At 36.7% G+C, this 15,349-nt stretch overlaps 1 protein-coding gene across 5 annotated transcripts in view; it reads left to right on the top strand.

Annotated features, from left to right (window-relative positions):
- LOC132111835 (fermitin family homolog 2) overlaps positions 1 to 15,349 on the top strand; it is a 65,526-nt gene that overhangs the window by 13,226 nt on the left and 36,951 nt on the right. For all 5 annotated transcript variants that reach the window (XM_059519458.1, XM_059519456.1, XM_059519460.1 and 2 more), the window contains exon 3: positions 6,192 to 6,425. In XM_059519458.1, coding sequence (XP_059375441.1) covers positions 6,192 to 6,425 — 234 coding nt within the window. The remainder of the gene's footprint in view (positions 1 to 6,191; positions 6,426 to 15,349) is intronic.

Here is a 15,349-nt window from a genome sequence, read left to right as displayed (position 1 = left end):
AAAACCTTAACTAAAAATTAAATTACGGCCGTAACAATTAAGGTCGGTCCGTGGAAAATGAATGCTTTAAAGATTAATTTTGTGGTTTCAAATTATGCTGCGCTTTATGCATTTGCCTAGTCATGTCATTTTCACTGTGTGCTGTATGTTAAGTGAGTGTTACCCTGGCTTATTTGAAAAAAATATGATTCCTAATGCACATAAACGTCCCAGAATATTGAGTGCCCTGTTGGTTAGTTTACTGTAAAAAAAAAAAAAAAAAAAAAAAATTGTAGTTAAAATTACTTTTTTGTTATATTTTTATTAAATATTTATTTATTTGTGGAAAATACTTTGTCATCTAAAGTATTTGTTTGTTTACTTTACAAATATATTTTATTCCATTTTCAAATGATTCCAAATTTCTTAAATATTAATAAAAATAAATACAATTATATCGCCATCAGCCACCCTGCTTTCCAATATATTGGCATCGGATGTCAAAAATAATAAAAATAGACATCGGTCGACCACTAAATAGTACATTGTGTGTGCTCTAGACATTAAGAGAATGCAAAGTCATGTTTGAGAGACCGAATATAGTACAGTCCCCTCCTCAAAAGGCAGGGCCTTCATTCCTTTCCCTTCACAGTGCTGTTCAAATCATAATGTTTCTTGTGAGTAAGCGGAGACATTATAAATGAAGCAGGGCACATTTTGTACAGACTCTGTGGCAAACGCTGCGAGTCTATAATAGCGTAAGAATCTGCAGTGTGTCATGATGTGAGTGCCGGCCAAGAGAAACCCTGCCCTCTTAAGGCAGTGAAGAAACACACACACGTACTCCCTCACTCCTGGCGAAGGGAGCATGTATTATTAGAATGTGAAACAGAAACCCTAAAAAGTAAGCCAGCTCAGAGTGACATCATTGGGAAGAAGAACAGACTTTTCTGTGAGGCCTCTTGACCAAACCATCATTTGTTCCAGACGTCTGGTTCTTCATGAAGGAGGAAAACGCTGAGTAAAGTTCCTTTTTTTTTTTTTTTGTAAAGTAAAGAATACTTCTGTCCTGTACTGTCCTAATGTGATCATGGCAGAGCTACAGCGAGAGGAATGTGGAGACTGCAAGGAAATGCTCATGATTTATCAGAGGATGCTTCACTTCCTCTGTCATTTTCTCCCCTTTCCTGCCTCGAGTCGAGAGATCTGTGGATGTTTTGTCCTGCTGGACCGGGCAGCGTTCTGAAAACATGACGATAATCCTGAAATTGTCATACAAATAATCACAATTGGCTTGTCTAAAAAAGAAGAAAAAAAAATGCATGCGCAACCAAAATAAAAAAGTTTGATTCATTATAGTGAGTTTTAGCCAATGACAATGATGTTGATGTTAAAGGTACAGGGCAGATTCATTTATTTACGAGCTTACTTTTCTTGTTTGTTTAAAGCTGAGTACAGCATTTGTATTTGTGCAGCTCTGTTGGTCTTCAAGGCTCTGTAGTTGTCTAATCTATGATACAGGAAGTAGTTAGAGTAAGAAGCAGCCCTACCCAGCATGGAGCTTTCCTGTTGCATTGATCAAATCTAGCTGTGATTTAGGGTTTTAGACTCGCTTGCTTACACTGAAGCCCTCTGGGAAGGCAAACGCCTTTACGTCTGCTTTCAAGACTTCAAGGTTTTAAAAGCTTGATAATCAAATGATTTCAGCATCACATATGGAAATATGCATTATTTATGGGGCTTTTAGTATTCTACAAATAATATTTGTCAAAAGCTGCTTTAAATGAATCTCTTTTATTATTTGTGCTTTTTAATTATGCAATAGAAATAGGGTCGCTGGCAGTCATTATCAGTGCTTGTGAATATTTCTAATGAATGTTGAGGTGATAATATGGACCATTTTTCTGGATTCTTCCTTTGTTTCTACTGTGTTGAACTTTCAGTGATTTCTACAGGAAGTGCTTTCTGTGTTTTCTCGAATACTCTGTGTTTTCTCGATGCAAAGAAGGGAGATGCACTGATGTTTATGAAAGAAACACAAAGCACTTTGCAGTACACTATCAGGATATGTAATTTACATTGAAATATGGCATGCAGTTGCCCCCCATAAAATATTGTAATGTAAAATATGTTAATGAACATTACAAATAAAGGGAAACAAAAGATTTGATATAGTCATGCAGCCATAATTTGATTTATCAAATAAGTTAAATATGTATTTTTTTTTTATTCTTTTAAACTATTTGCTTTTAAATATCAATAAAATATAATTGCACATGTTATAGTTGATGCCTTGCAAACCTAAACTTTTCTATTTTTTTCTTTTGTTTAAATATCGTAGCATTTTTTGGTTAAGTTTTTATTGAAAAATAAAAAATGAAATGAAAATGTTGGCAAAGCAAATCTGACACACATTTTGGCCCTTCATGACCAGCACAGAAACCCTTACCGTTGAGCCCTGTTTCACAGTATTTTACATTCAAGGAGAACATTCATTGTTGATTTAATTGTAGTGTATTGTGCCGTTTAACATCATTAATTGAAGCTGCATTCAGTGTGACAGTGTTATTGATTAGCACAGGACGTGTATTTGAGATTAGCAGGGCCTTTTCTTCCTCACAGCGTCACATGTGCTTGTGTTTATGGGTCTCCCTGCAGCACTGGAGGTCTCCGGCACTGTTAAATGTGTCCTGTTACTTAGCATGGGATCTGTTTGTTCCAGCATTACGTCATCTGCTGCCAGGCTGTATTTTTAGCCAAGAAATGCAATTGGCTGGCAGCTAATTAAATTCCAGCCCTCTGTGTAGGCTGTTTGATGGATGGTCAGTGAATGGCTGTTCTTCCAGCACTCCATCTGATGGCAGGGACGACCAATGACCGTCCAGCTGAGGAGGGAATTCACTGGGGATCTGTGAGCGCATTTGTTCCTTAGCTTGGGCACGTGTTTTAATGACGCATGTGGATGTCGGTCAAAGATGAAATCATACTATTCCTAAAAATGGATTGGCATTATATCATTTGAATTCATCCGGGATGTTTGGCACAAGTGTGACCGGATGCTGTTTGGGGCGAGTCCTCACGCTGCTGTCAAGTGTTTGACAAGATCACCATCGGACTGCTCCGCCCATAAAGAGATCCATCTGCGTCTGCCTTTATTCCCTTTCCAGCACTGGGAGGAAGGACCAAAAACAGTATTCAACACATTTAATATATAGATTTTATGAGCAGCAGTAGCAAAAACCTATGTATTGCCTTTATTTTAACACATTATTATTATTATATCAGCAAAATCCAGTGTTGATAAACTTTTAATAATAATATGACACACAAACCAATTCCATTGAATACATGTTTGCATTGAATAAAGTTTATTTAACTTGAATCTGAAATACTGGATTTATTTTGTAATTGTATAGTTTGTTCTGTAATGACATACAGTAATTCATTTAAGCAGGTCTTCAAAAATATATTATTATATTCAGCAGATCTATTGTGACTTATTTTGTAAACTGTGGCTACAGTCTTGAATAAAATAGTTATGTACATTTAAAAAAAAAAAAAAAAAAAAATTGAAACGTTTGTCCTTTTGAACTGGTAATTTAGTATTTCACATAAAAAATTGTTGTAAGTTTTTTTTTTTTTTTTTTTTTTTTTTTGTGGTGTAAATAGTTTATTCCAAAACAGTATTTTCATAAGTGTTTATCAGCGTGTAACACCCGAGCGCCAACCTCCCGCTCTCTCTCGTGAGGCCAATAAGGAAGTGACTAAAACTGCAATTCATCGACTGGCCGCTTGAGGCTGGCTTCAAAAGGGAGTCAGTCCCCATGTTAAAATGGCCAAATTTACAGCAGGAAAAAACATGTTTACAGCCTGGTTCAAAAAATGATTTTGGTCTAAATCGCTAATTTTGCCCTTCATGACAACTGTGAGGGGGCTGAATTTTTTTTATAACTCATCCGTTTAAATTATATTAAGACTTAAAGTTCTGCATCATTAAGGGCGTAGCCACTTGAGTGACAGGTGGATTGCCGCTGCTGACACTGCCGTCGTGCTAGGTGGGTGTGGCTACAGCAACTAGCTCCCGCCTTTTTGCCCAAGTTTGATTGTCCGGGAGAGTTGCGCGGTGACGCGCTGCCAAGATGGCGACGGCCCGCTCTACACACTTTAGGCTTCAAAAACTCACTTCAGGAGACTACGGATGACGTCACGGACACTACGTCCATGTTTTTATACAGTCTATGGTAACAGCTTACAGATTCCACTTAGATCAGCATTGAGACACGCGTTTTTTGCGTTTAAATTTTTCTGTATTCCATTTTGTCCCATTTAAATTTTTCTGGACTTCTTTTTGGTGATTAAATGAAATTTTCTTTATCAAAAAGCATTTTTAATTAAAGTTGCAGTGCGTAACTTTTTTTGGTAAAAAAAAGATCCGAGATCAATATTTGAGCAAGTACAAAACTATCATTCTTTAGCCAGATTCACAACGGTTAGCTTGTAATGTTTTCCAGTTTGAGTGGAATGAGTAGTCCGTGTGTTTTTGTCTGGAGATAAATGGTCATGACAATGAGAAACATGGACAGAGTCCCAGAGGAGATCGGAGAGATGTTTTGAGAAATCGATAGCAACTGTCATTGTTTTTAAGATGATTACAAACTATATCACAATGACTTAAGTTTTTCTTCTTCAGAAATAAACTTCAGCTCATAATCCTTTCAAACTGTCTGTGTCATCTAACAAAAACTAAACCTAAATTCAGGTCCTGTTCATCACTTGAGCTATGAGGTTCTTCATCCTGGTAGCAGAATATTATAATTTCATACCTGAACTATTTGCAGGGAAGAATGTTTCCTAGTGTTTAAACCCAAAGCTTAAAATCCCACAGAAGATGAAAGTCCAGGACCTAGAGAAAACATGGTTGTCTAAAACCATACTAAGAGTTCAAACCAAGTCTTTCTTTTAGAGTTTGGTTGGGAAGAGCGATGGAGGCGATCTACTTTCACAGTCACACACACACAAATAATTCGGGGAAACTGGATAGTGGTCTGCTGAGGGGGAAACGGTTTCCTTTGCTCTCATACATACCTGTGTCCTGACATCAGTGATGGAGAGACACCACTGGTCCAGCTCACATTCACTCAAGCCCAGGTCAGTTTGATTGGTTCGTTATTCACGTCAAAGACTCGATGAAAAGATGAAGCCAGTCGAGAGCGACACACTCCTCAATCACTTCTCATGCTCCGCTTTAATGCTGCTGGTCAGAGTATGACAAGGCTGGACAGTGACCACAGGGCCTGCTATTAGTGTCTTTAGTGTTGTCCCAAATATGGTTTTTAGATGCATGATGATACTGCAGTGTTTGTGCTCTCATAGTCTCTCTTCTTTCTGACAGCAAGTTGACACACACCATTGTGCATGTATTGTAATTATATAAGTATATAGTGTGTTGTTCTGCATATTTCACAGTGAAGCATCATTGGATTCCTTCAGACGTGGCTCAAAGAAAAAACAGAAAAAAAAAAAAAAAAAGTGTATATATATATATATATATATATTTATCTTTATCTTTACTGGGCAACTAGACGAATAAAAAATTATTATTATTTATTTATTTTACAAAGTTATAGCAACCCTTATAGAAACGTTGAGCTTCTCTGCAAATTTTCCATTTTTTTTTTTTTGACCTATTAAATCTTTGAACTGGAGAAATGGAGTTGTCCCTCTTGAGTGCTCCTAAACTGATACGAGCGCAGAGCCCTGTGTGAATGCTGGGTGCATGTAATATATCTCCTGGTTATTTTGAACTGCAGTCCACTTCCTGTGTTGTTTGTGTGCAGCTGCTGGAGGAAGAGCAGGTTTAGAGTATCAGACTCAGGTTACAGTGTGAATGTGAAACAAAGAGCGAGGATCGACCCTGATCTCCTTACTCACACATACAAACACTTCTCAGCGTTTCACCTCCAACCGTTCCTATTTTCGGCCTCCCGATGAATGCTTGGCCTCTTACTTTCATCCAGACCAGAACGTAGCCCTCCAGTTTGGCAAGAGTGGCTTTCACACACACAAAGGCTTTGTGTCTCTCTCCAGCTGACCTTGTTTTCAGCTCCATCGCAGACCAGTTTTAGCTCTGTTCAGTTTGTTGCTTTTCATTCCTCCCTTTCCTAGTGTTTGTCAATGTAGTTCCTAACCTTGTCATGTGTGTGTTCATGCAGATGTGAAGAAGGACTGGTCAGATCACGCACTGTGGTGGGAGAAGAAGAAGACCTGGCTGCTAAAGACGCACTGGACGCTGGATAAATACGGCATTCAGGCCGACGCCAGGCTCCTCTTCACGCCGCAGCACAAGCTGTTACGACTGCAGCTGCCCAACATGAAGCACATGAGGGTGAAGGTCAACTTCTCTGACCGCGTCTTCAAGGCCGTGTCCGACATCTGCAAAACCTTCAGTGAGTGCTGCTGCCTTCCCTAAAATATTGCTCCGCTTTTCTCTAACTCCATTAGCCCTAACTCAATCTCTCTGCTGGTTGTTAAGTCTGGATGTGTTATTTAGCGATACATTAGAGTGCGTCCAGGCTTCAGTGCTGAGAACAGATGTAGGCTTTAGTAGAGAGATGGGGCTAAATCAGAAAACAGTGATCGTTTGAAGGCCCCCCTTAAAATGGACTGAAAAAAACACAAGTGCTGATGTATTTCATATTGACCAGTCCAAGGGCACATGCTTTTAAAAAGCCAATAGCCTATAGTTTTGTCACACCCCAGCTAATCTTAGCCTATTAAAAACTATAAATAATAATAATAATAATAATAGTGAAACAATGCATTATGCAGTGACAAACATTTAAAGCACTAGTGGTCTTTCATATGTGATAATCTTACAGACGGATGATTGATATAATGCCACTATATATAATTTCAGTCAGTTTAATGCTAATAAAAACAACATTGCTGCAATAGACTTAGTACTTATTTTCACATAATATTTATTTAAATCACTTTAAATTATTTTGAAAAGGAAACATTCTGGTAAAGAAATTATTTAAACCTCATGTACACTTGACTAATATATATATATATATATATATATATATATATATATATATATATATATATACACGCACACAGTGTTCATACAAGTCTGGAAAAGCTTTGTAAAAAATAAATAAACCCAGAAGGTTTTGGGAAAGTCATGGAAATTTGTTTCTGAAAATTTCTACATAATAGAATTATGTTTAATCAGGTCCTGAATTTCAGTGCAGGATAGCGCAGCTTTCAAGTTTAAAATGAGGGGAATTCCTGCACACATTTATTCAATATAGCATGTAGGTTAGATGAGTAAATCACACAGACTGTCAGATTAAATCGGTCATATGAAAACAGCATGAGTGATTCAGCTGTACCTCGTCTTCTCTCTTTCACTCAAAGTGGCTTCACAAGAGTTACTGCATGCTGCGAGACGAGGCTTTCACTCACATTTCGGGACAGTTGACAGAACTGTTACTTGCCTAATCAGGTCATTGTTGCATTGTCACAAAAGAGTATCATTTGTCACATCCAAAAGGAACACACGTATAAAGCTACTTCGAGTTTCATATTGTGTTATTTTCTGCAGATTGTTGTGCTTAAGCGCCCAAAAATACACAACTCTGCTGATCAGGGATTGGCCGAAGAGAATCATCACTACCTGCATCACTGAACTTGTGACACAAACACAACAGAAGCGTTAGATTTTAACTAAACTTGGCACAGCCAGCGAAGGGCGCGAACGCAACTGTTTTGAACAAGCGCACCTTTTTTTAACAACCAAAAAATGTCTGTTGACGAAGTACAGAAGTTCCTCTCGGTGATCGCAGAGGAGCGGATCCAGCGAGAACATGACAGGGTGATACGAATTGAAAATGTTTGTCAGGAGTCGCCACAGTAGAAACGGCGCAAATATAATGATGTGAATAATCCCGCAAACTCTAAAGCGATACTAAACTGCAGTGAAAACGCAAACCGAGTTGAGCCTTGCCACACTGGCCATACTGAAAAAGCGCCATAACATTTTCTAGCCAATAAGAATGTTTTGCTTTTATAAATAAGAGACCTGCATAATAGTATCGCAGCCCTGATGAATGGGAGACATGTTGAAAAAGTTGCAAGGCGCAATGGTCAAAGATGTCCATCTAGCACATATTTACATAGAAAAACTAATTAAAACGCAGCGTAGCTTTGTAAACCGCTCGGAGTAATCATGTCATCTCCATAAAAACCATATGATTGGCATTACCAGTCAAGACAGTATGTGAGAAAGGCGCTAAACTCTTTCTCTGTATGCTGTGAATTTGAATTGCTTAACGTTCATCATGGAAAACAGTTTGCATTATCTCACTAGATATGTGACGTAAATCATTTAGAAACCATTGCCAACACAGGAGACCTGTGCATCATCCCATTTCTAAATATGACATTTATAGTACATCTCGTTTTAAAAATAAAAGTTTGAGTTTGTAAGTGGCCAAATATTACAATTTAATGGATTTAAACATAATTTAATCACAATGTAAAGTGAAACATCACCAGGCCGTTGGTGCCCTCTGCAGGTATTTTTATAATACATAATGGACTTAAGTTGGTTATGTTCATATTACATTATGTAGTTTAACAGTGTTGTTCAATAAAACCATGCAATGACTTGGTTTTGATATTTTATTTGACTGTTTTTTTATTTATTATTACCTTATTATTACCACATTGTTAGTTTATATATAAATAGTCATACAAAAGCCTGGTTTTGACTGTGTGTATTTGTGTTACTAAAAATATCAGATTACTCAATAGTCAAAATATTCAGTAGATTCCTTGATTACCAAAATAATCATTAGTTACTGCCCTAGATTAGTTAAAATAATTTAAAATACAACTGCATTGTTTTACTTTTTGTAATTGAAAGACAAATATTTTGTCATTGAAAAGTCCTTTAAAATAGAATTAAAATTGTCTCGTTCTAGTGAACCAAGTATCTGTATTTTCTCTTATCTCGTGAGCTGAGTGAATTGTCACACCCCTAGTGTCGATAAGCAGTTATATAATTTTCCAAGTGTGTGATTATAGTTTTCATTTTTCAGGTCAACCATATATTCATGAAAAAAAATCAGTTTGAATAAGAAAAGCAATAACTTTGCCATAGTATCCTTTCAAATGTGAAAGTTGCCACAGTCATTGCATGCTTTGCATATGTTGCCCCCCAAGGAAGAGCTACTTTTTGGTTTGCTGTTTAAAATGCGTTAAGGGACAGTCTGTCTGCTCTGTTTTTGATTATTAGTCTGTGTACACATGCATCAGACGGATATCGTGTTTACTGACTCCAAATCCTGTTTCATAAACAGTTCTTATCAGTGTAACTGTCTGATGGTAACTTTTGTTGTGTCCATAGATAAAAAACAAGGCCTTATGAGCACTTACAGGTTGAATTCTCTCCATCAATATCTGCACAAAAAATATTGACCGAAAATAAGTCAGATGACTTCCTCTCTCAAATTGATTTGAATTGACCCTGACACTCTCTCTAACTCACAAACACAAAAATAGCATGAAATGTTGCTTTACATTTATTATTTATGTGAATACTTCAGTAGGTCAATAAGATTTAGTTTTGAACATGACAAAATAAAAATCTGTTACTATAGCATCGCTAGAACATTTCCAAAGCAAAAGAATGCAAGCCTTAATGCACAGATCCGATCTTTTGACCATATTTTGGCCCACCTGTTTTCATTCCCTTTAGACTCGACTAGGGCTGTGTTCAGTGCTCGATATGACGATGTATCAGCACATACTACTTGACGATGCAGGTATCAATACTGCAACGTGCGCAGCAGTTGGATCTTGCTTAATTTATATACAAGAACTGCGTTTAAAATGGATTGGAAAAGTGCAAGTTTTCTTAAAAATAATGATGAATAGAGTGTAATATATAGGCTACAGCAAGGATTAATCTGGCCGCAGAGGAACACATCCTGGGTTGCCTGATATAAAGAGACCGAAAATCCCAGAAAACAAAGCTTCACACTTGCGCAATACAGAAATATCTGTAAGTGTGTTACTTATTTTTTTCAACCTGGCAACCATGTGCACACGCGCTCTCTCTATCTCTCTCTCCACTGACCGGAAAATGACCGGTTGAGATGCTAAACAAATCGCAATTCAATTAGGGCTAGTTTATATGAATGTGTGTCTGAAGGGAACTTACTGTCTTTAGAAAAGTTAGATGGTATTTTTTCTTTTCATCTTGTCTCTGTATAAAGCATATTAAAGTTCATAAGTGCAGCGCTGCTTTGTTTACAGCGGAAACCAAGAAAAGGCTTTAATCTGGATCTCATGAAGATATTTTTTATGTATAGTGTTCACAAAACTGAAGTCAAATCATTCAGTTTTTGCTTCAGATTTAGAAATTATACAATCTAATTGAGTAAAAACTGCTTCTGTTGCATGTTTGCAGCATCTTTGTTTGGTCCATGATTAAAATGCAGTGGTTGCCTCTAATTTGAAATAGAAAGAGCTAGAGCTGAAACAACTAATCGATTTAATCGATTATTAAAATAGTTGTCAACTAATTTAGTCATCGATTAGTTGCTAAACAACTTTTATTTGCCGTAAGCGGCTCATTTTTTGCATATTTTAAATCTTCAATGACCAAAGTGTGGCAGTAATGAGCCACTGCAGGTTTTACTCAGCCAGTACAGCAGGAGAAGTAGCGAATAGCCAATAGCTGGCCTCGTTTTGTCACGTGCTTCCCGAACAGCGTCTGCTGCATTCAGCGAGATGGTGGAGACAGACGGCAGTGGAGTAAGCTCGAGAAAGAAAGAAAAAAAAGCGGAAGATTAAACTAATCAAACGAAGTCACCCAAAGTGTGGGAGAACTTTACTTTGAGCCTTCAAAAAAGACTGCACTACTGAACTGTTTAACTGTTTAAGACTTTTATTTGTGCAGATTCTCCAGTACAATGTTGTTTGCAAATGTTTAGTCGTAAAAGCTAATAACATTGCTTTTTAACAGTTAACATTTAAAGATTTACAAACATGTTCTGTGATCAGTTTGTCGTTTACCAGTTCATAATTCAGTCTTGCAGCCTAATTGTGACTGAATGAGAGAGGTAAATGTTTAAATGTATTTGAAGTGCACTTTTTTCTAAGTATTCACTGCTCTTTTTCACACAGCAGGTTTTTTGTGTCAATGTTTTATTTATTTTTTCTGGACAACCTTCTGATGGATTTTACTTTAAAATGTGAGTTCCATTCAGGTTTCATGCCACTGGCACTTTATTCGAAGGATTGTTTACAGTTTCACAGCATAAGCTATAAAGCTGTTTCCCAGGTATAAGTTGTGTGTTTACAGGAAAAAAATTATAAAATGCAATGTACTGCAAATTTATTCTGTTTTATTCTTATTCTTCGTGAAAATATGTTCTGAAAGATTCCTTAATAAGCTTTGTTTCGGGATGTTAAACTACTTTAGGAGCCCTAAGGACTGCCATGGTGAAAACATTATTTGAAATCTCCTTGTGAAATTTGCTAGAGTTTGGGTCAGTGTTTTGATTTCAGAAGAGTTCGACAAAGGATTACTAACACAATAAAACAACTCCAGGTATATTTTTGATGAGGATATGACAATGCAAAATGGTTAAAATCTCTAAAAGTCTATCTTAAATGATAAAGACCCTTTGTTAATAATTTAATTGGAAAAAATGGGCAAAACTAAAATATAAGTACATAAAGATTAATCGTAAAAATAATCGACAGATTAATCGATTATCAAAATAATCGTTAGTTGCAGCCCTAGAAAGAGCACAGATAAAGCCTTATTTTGTTTGATTTATTTTATTTTTGCTATTTACTTGTTTGATTTGGGGCTTGTTGTAAAATTTCAATTTAGTTTTGTTATTTACATTCACATTATATTTAAATGTTGTCATTTAGCAGACGCTTTTATCCAAAGCGACTTAGAAAGTAGGACAATAGAAGCAATCAAAACCAACAAAAGAGCAATAAAGTGCTATTTTAGTATATTATTATAGTGTTCCATTTCAATTTCACTAAGAAACATGCAGCATTTTGTCTAAGCAATAATAAAAGGAGACGTTTAATCAAAAAAATAAATCATGAATGGAATCGTGAAATCAGAGTCGTGAATTGAATGGAATCATGAGTTGAGTGAATCGTTACATCCCTACCTAGCAGCAATGTGAAGATGATTTTATTAATGTATTAGAATGACTAAATTACAATATACATTTAATAGAGTGAGTGCATTATTATTTATGGGCTTAAAAACAAGATGCAAACAATCAGAATATTGTACCTGCTGGGAATATTGTACCCTGTGCCACTTCATATACTGTTATACTGTGGTTCAGTTCTGGAGGCCCTTCATTATGCAAAAGTCGACTGCCTGCTTTGCCTATAGTTAGCAATGGCCCTATCGATGCAATTTTTAATAAACAGCTGTTTAACTTAATTCTGCTGAGGTGAAATTTAGTGCAGTCCCGTATCATGGCATCTGTTTTGAGATGCGTATTGAGACTTTGCTGGCGATACAAGCAAAGTAATGAGACGATTCTGAAGATACAGTAAATAAACTAACGCTTTAAGGTCAGATGTGTAGATATCAGTGGTGTCTGATATAAAAAACACATTTGGAAGTAGCTCTGATCAGATGACAGAAAAATCAGATCTAGTACAGATTCTTGTTTACACGTGTGCACCAAATTCCAAACTCTGATGTGAGCAAAACGTTTTGTGATAGTTTAACCGTACCCACAATGAAGTTAATTCTGAGAAAAGCTCCAGTATCATTTATTTGCAGTTGACACTTGATTTTGATGTTTTGTTATCTAATGCAATGGCATTCAGATATTTGTAAGTGTCCAGATACTTTCGGTGACCACCGTATGTCTTGTAGAGCGTGCAGAGTAGTTTGAGGAAGAGATAAGAGACAGGAAGTTTACAGCAGTCCAACTGGCAGCAGCTGCAGACAGCCAGTGAGACAATGATTATCCAGCTCACATATGCTGTCTCTCTCCGTCTCAGCTGCCAGAGAAGTTGGGAGTTTCTTCTTCATTAGCTGAAATCACATAGACATGACAGAGTTTGCCTGTGATGAGAGCGATCCAGACATTATTCCTCCACAGAAGAGGACATGTGCTCAGGAATTCCACTTTTAAAAGAATTCCAATCACAGATGAACAGAAATGAGAAGTGCGTGGAGCCCACGTGATATTAGCTTGCCTTACTAAGAGGAGAGTTCAGAAGATTTTTCTCTGTAAACCGTAGTTCATAAAATGCAAGTCAATGGCTACCATCTCTTTGAGAGTGAAAAAGTATATCAGGCAACATAAAATTTATACCCATGGCCATTAATGATATATTGAGGCCTTATGAAGTGAAATGGTAAGTCTGCAAAAAACTGAACACTATGCCCAACATTAATATTTGTAATGCAGAGCCTCAGGCAAGATGGGAAATCTGATTGCTTTCTGCAGACTGGTTCTTTTGGTTTCAACTAACTGATTCACCAATTTGTTTGCATAATCACGCAATGATCATATATCGTATACGCAATTACATTAATAAAGCACCCAATAATGATGTGAAACGCAGATGTTTTACATGGGTAAAGCATATAAAGTGAATAAATCAGAATTAAAGCTGATTGAATTGGCAAAACCCAGCATCATAAGATGCATGCCAGTTTATTGACTCTTTTTAAATCGGCGTTCCTGTTAGGCGTCTGAAAGTGAGTTTTGATCGAGTAACTTGTAGATCTGTGCTGCTTAAGCCACAAACTGTTTCAGAGCTTCTCTCTGATTTGGTGAACTGGTTCATTGAGTTCATTCAGTAAAAGGACAGATTCAAAAGAATGATTCGTTCAAACCAAACATCACTCTGGACCAGGCTCTGGATTACAGGCAATAATGTTGTAAGTAACTTTCAGTTTCTTGCACAGGCCAATCGTTTCGCTTCATAATACCTCAATATTGCTCCCTGAACAAGAGACCTTGCTGAAGTGAAAGTGTTGACTGGTGTCACTATCTTGTGAACGTGCTGGCGGATCTCCACCAAATTAGGAGGATCCCTTCAGTTTAATGAGCCCTCTCTTAACCACCCGTAACTCCCGAACGCCAAGGGCTATCGACGCGGGGTTGGTCTCATTCAAAAAAGGCCTATAGACGTACACTCAATGCGCGTTCAAGAGGGTTCTTCGACCTGAAGGTATTCCCCGAATTTGGTGCAGATTCGCCTTGCATTTACGGAGATATGGCTATGGTTTTCCATAGACTTAAGCTTTAAAGTGTTTCATCCAGGTCGCCAGCAGCAAATAATGGAGTACCCTCTGCTGGACAAACTAAGTACACCATTTCAAGCATGTTATTTGCATTATATGTTCTGTAAGAAAAAATTTCATATCGGCGGCATATTCACCAATACTGATATACTCTACGACATGCTCGTATCAGCTGATAATATCAGTAAAATTATATATTGGTCGGTGTCCAGTCACCACTTACCATGATCATTTTAACCTAATTTAGACATTTTATGTCTGAACTTTAACTTTAGGCCTTAAACTGAATACGGTTGTGAATACATGTGATGTGAAATGTAGCTCTTAAATTAGTCTGTGTGATCATTCAGAGGCCGTATCATTGTTCAACGCTGGCTTCATAATGCTTACTCTCTCTGGTGGTATCAGTTGTTCTGTGGGTCTGGTGGGCGTTTTCTCCTCATGTTACTGTTGCTTCTCATGTGATGCATGAAATAAATTGTGAAAGAGTGTGAAATATTACACCATATACTCATTATATTTTCTAAACCTGTTAGTCTTAATTATTTAATGTACAGTATGTTTAAATGAATCTGTTCTGAAACATGCTATGGCAGTCATTGTGTAATTGAATATATTTTTACAAATAGCTTAGCAATTGTATTATTTATAAGGGTTTAAATATAATATAATAACCCTTATTTAAAAACTGCATTATGTGCAATTTACATGTTCATGTACAATTTATTTATTTTATTTTTTTAAAGTTGAGTGTTGATCATCAATTTAAAAATAAATAGTAATAAAATTTATGTTTGGGTTAAGTTGTTAGGCTTAATTGTAACCTTATAATGTAAACGGGCTTCCTATAGTTTTAAGCATGAACTGAGGTAGATTTTTATCACTAAGACAATTTTAACTATAACTGAATGTATTTGAAGTAAGAGCAACTTCAGTAAACCATTAAAAAACAAACTAGAGTTCATGGTACATCAAAGCGGAACTGTGCATCTATTGAGATGAACTGAAAAATAGCACAGATCGCTTGACAGAGAGACAAACTCGGTG

The sequence above is a fragment of the Carassius carassius genome, chromosome 31, assembly GCF_963082965.1.
Source record: "Carassius carassius chromosome 31, fCarCar2.1, whole genome shotgun sequence".
NCBI lineage: Eukaryota > Metazoa > Chordata > Actinopteri > Cypriniformes > Cyprinidae > Carassius > Carassius carassius.
This window is presented reverse-complemented; position numbering and strand designations above follow the sequence as displayed.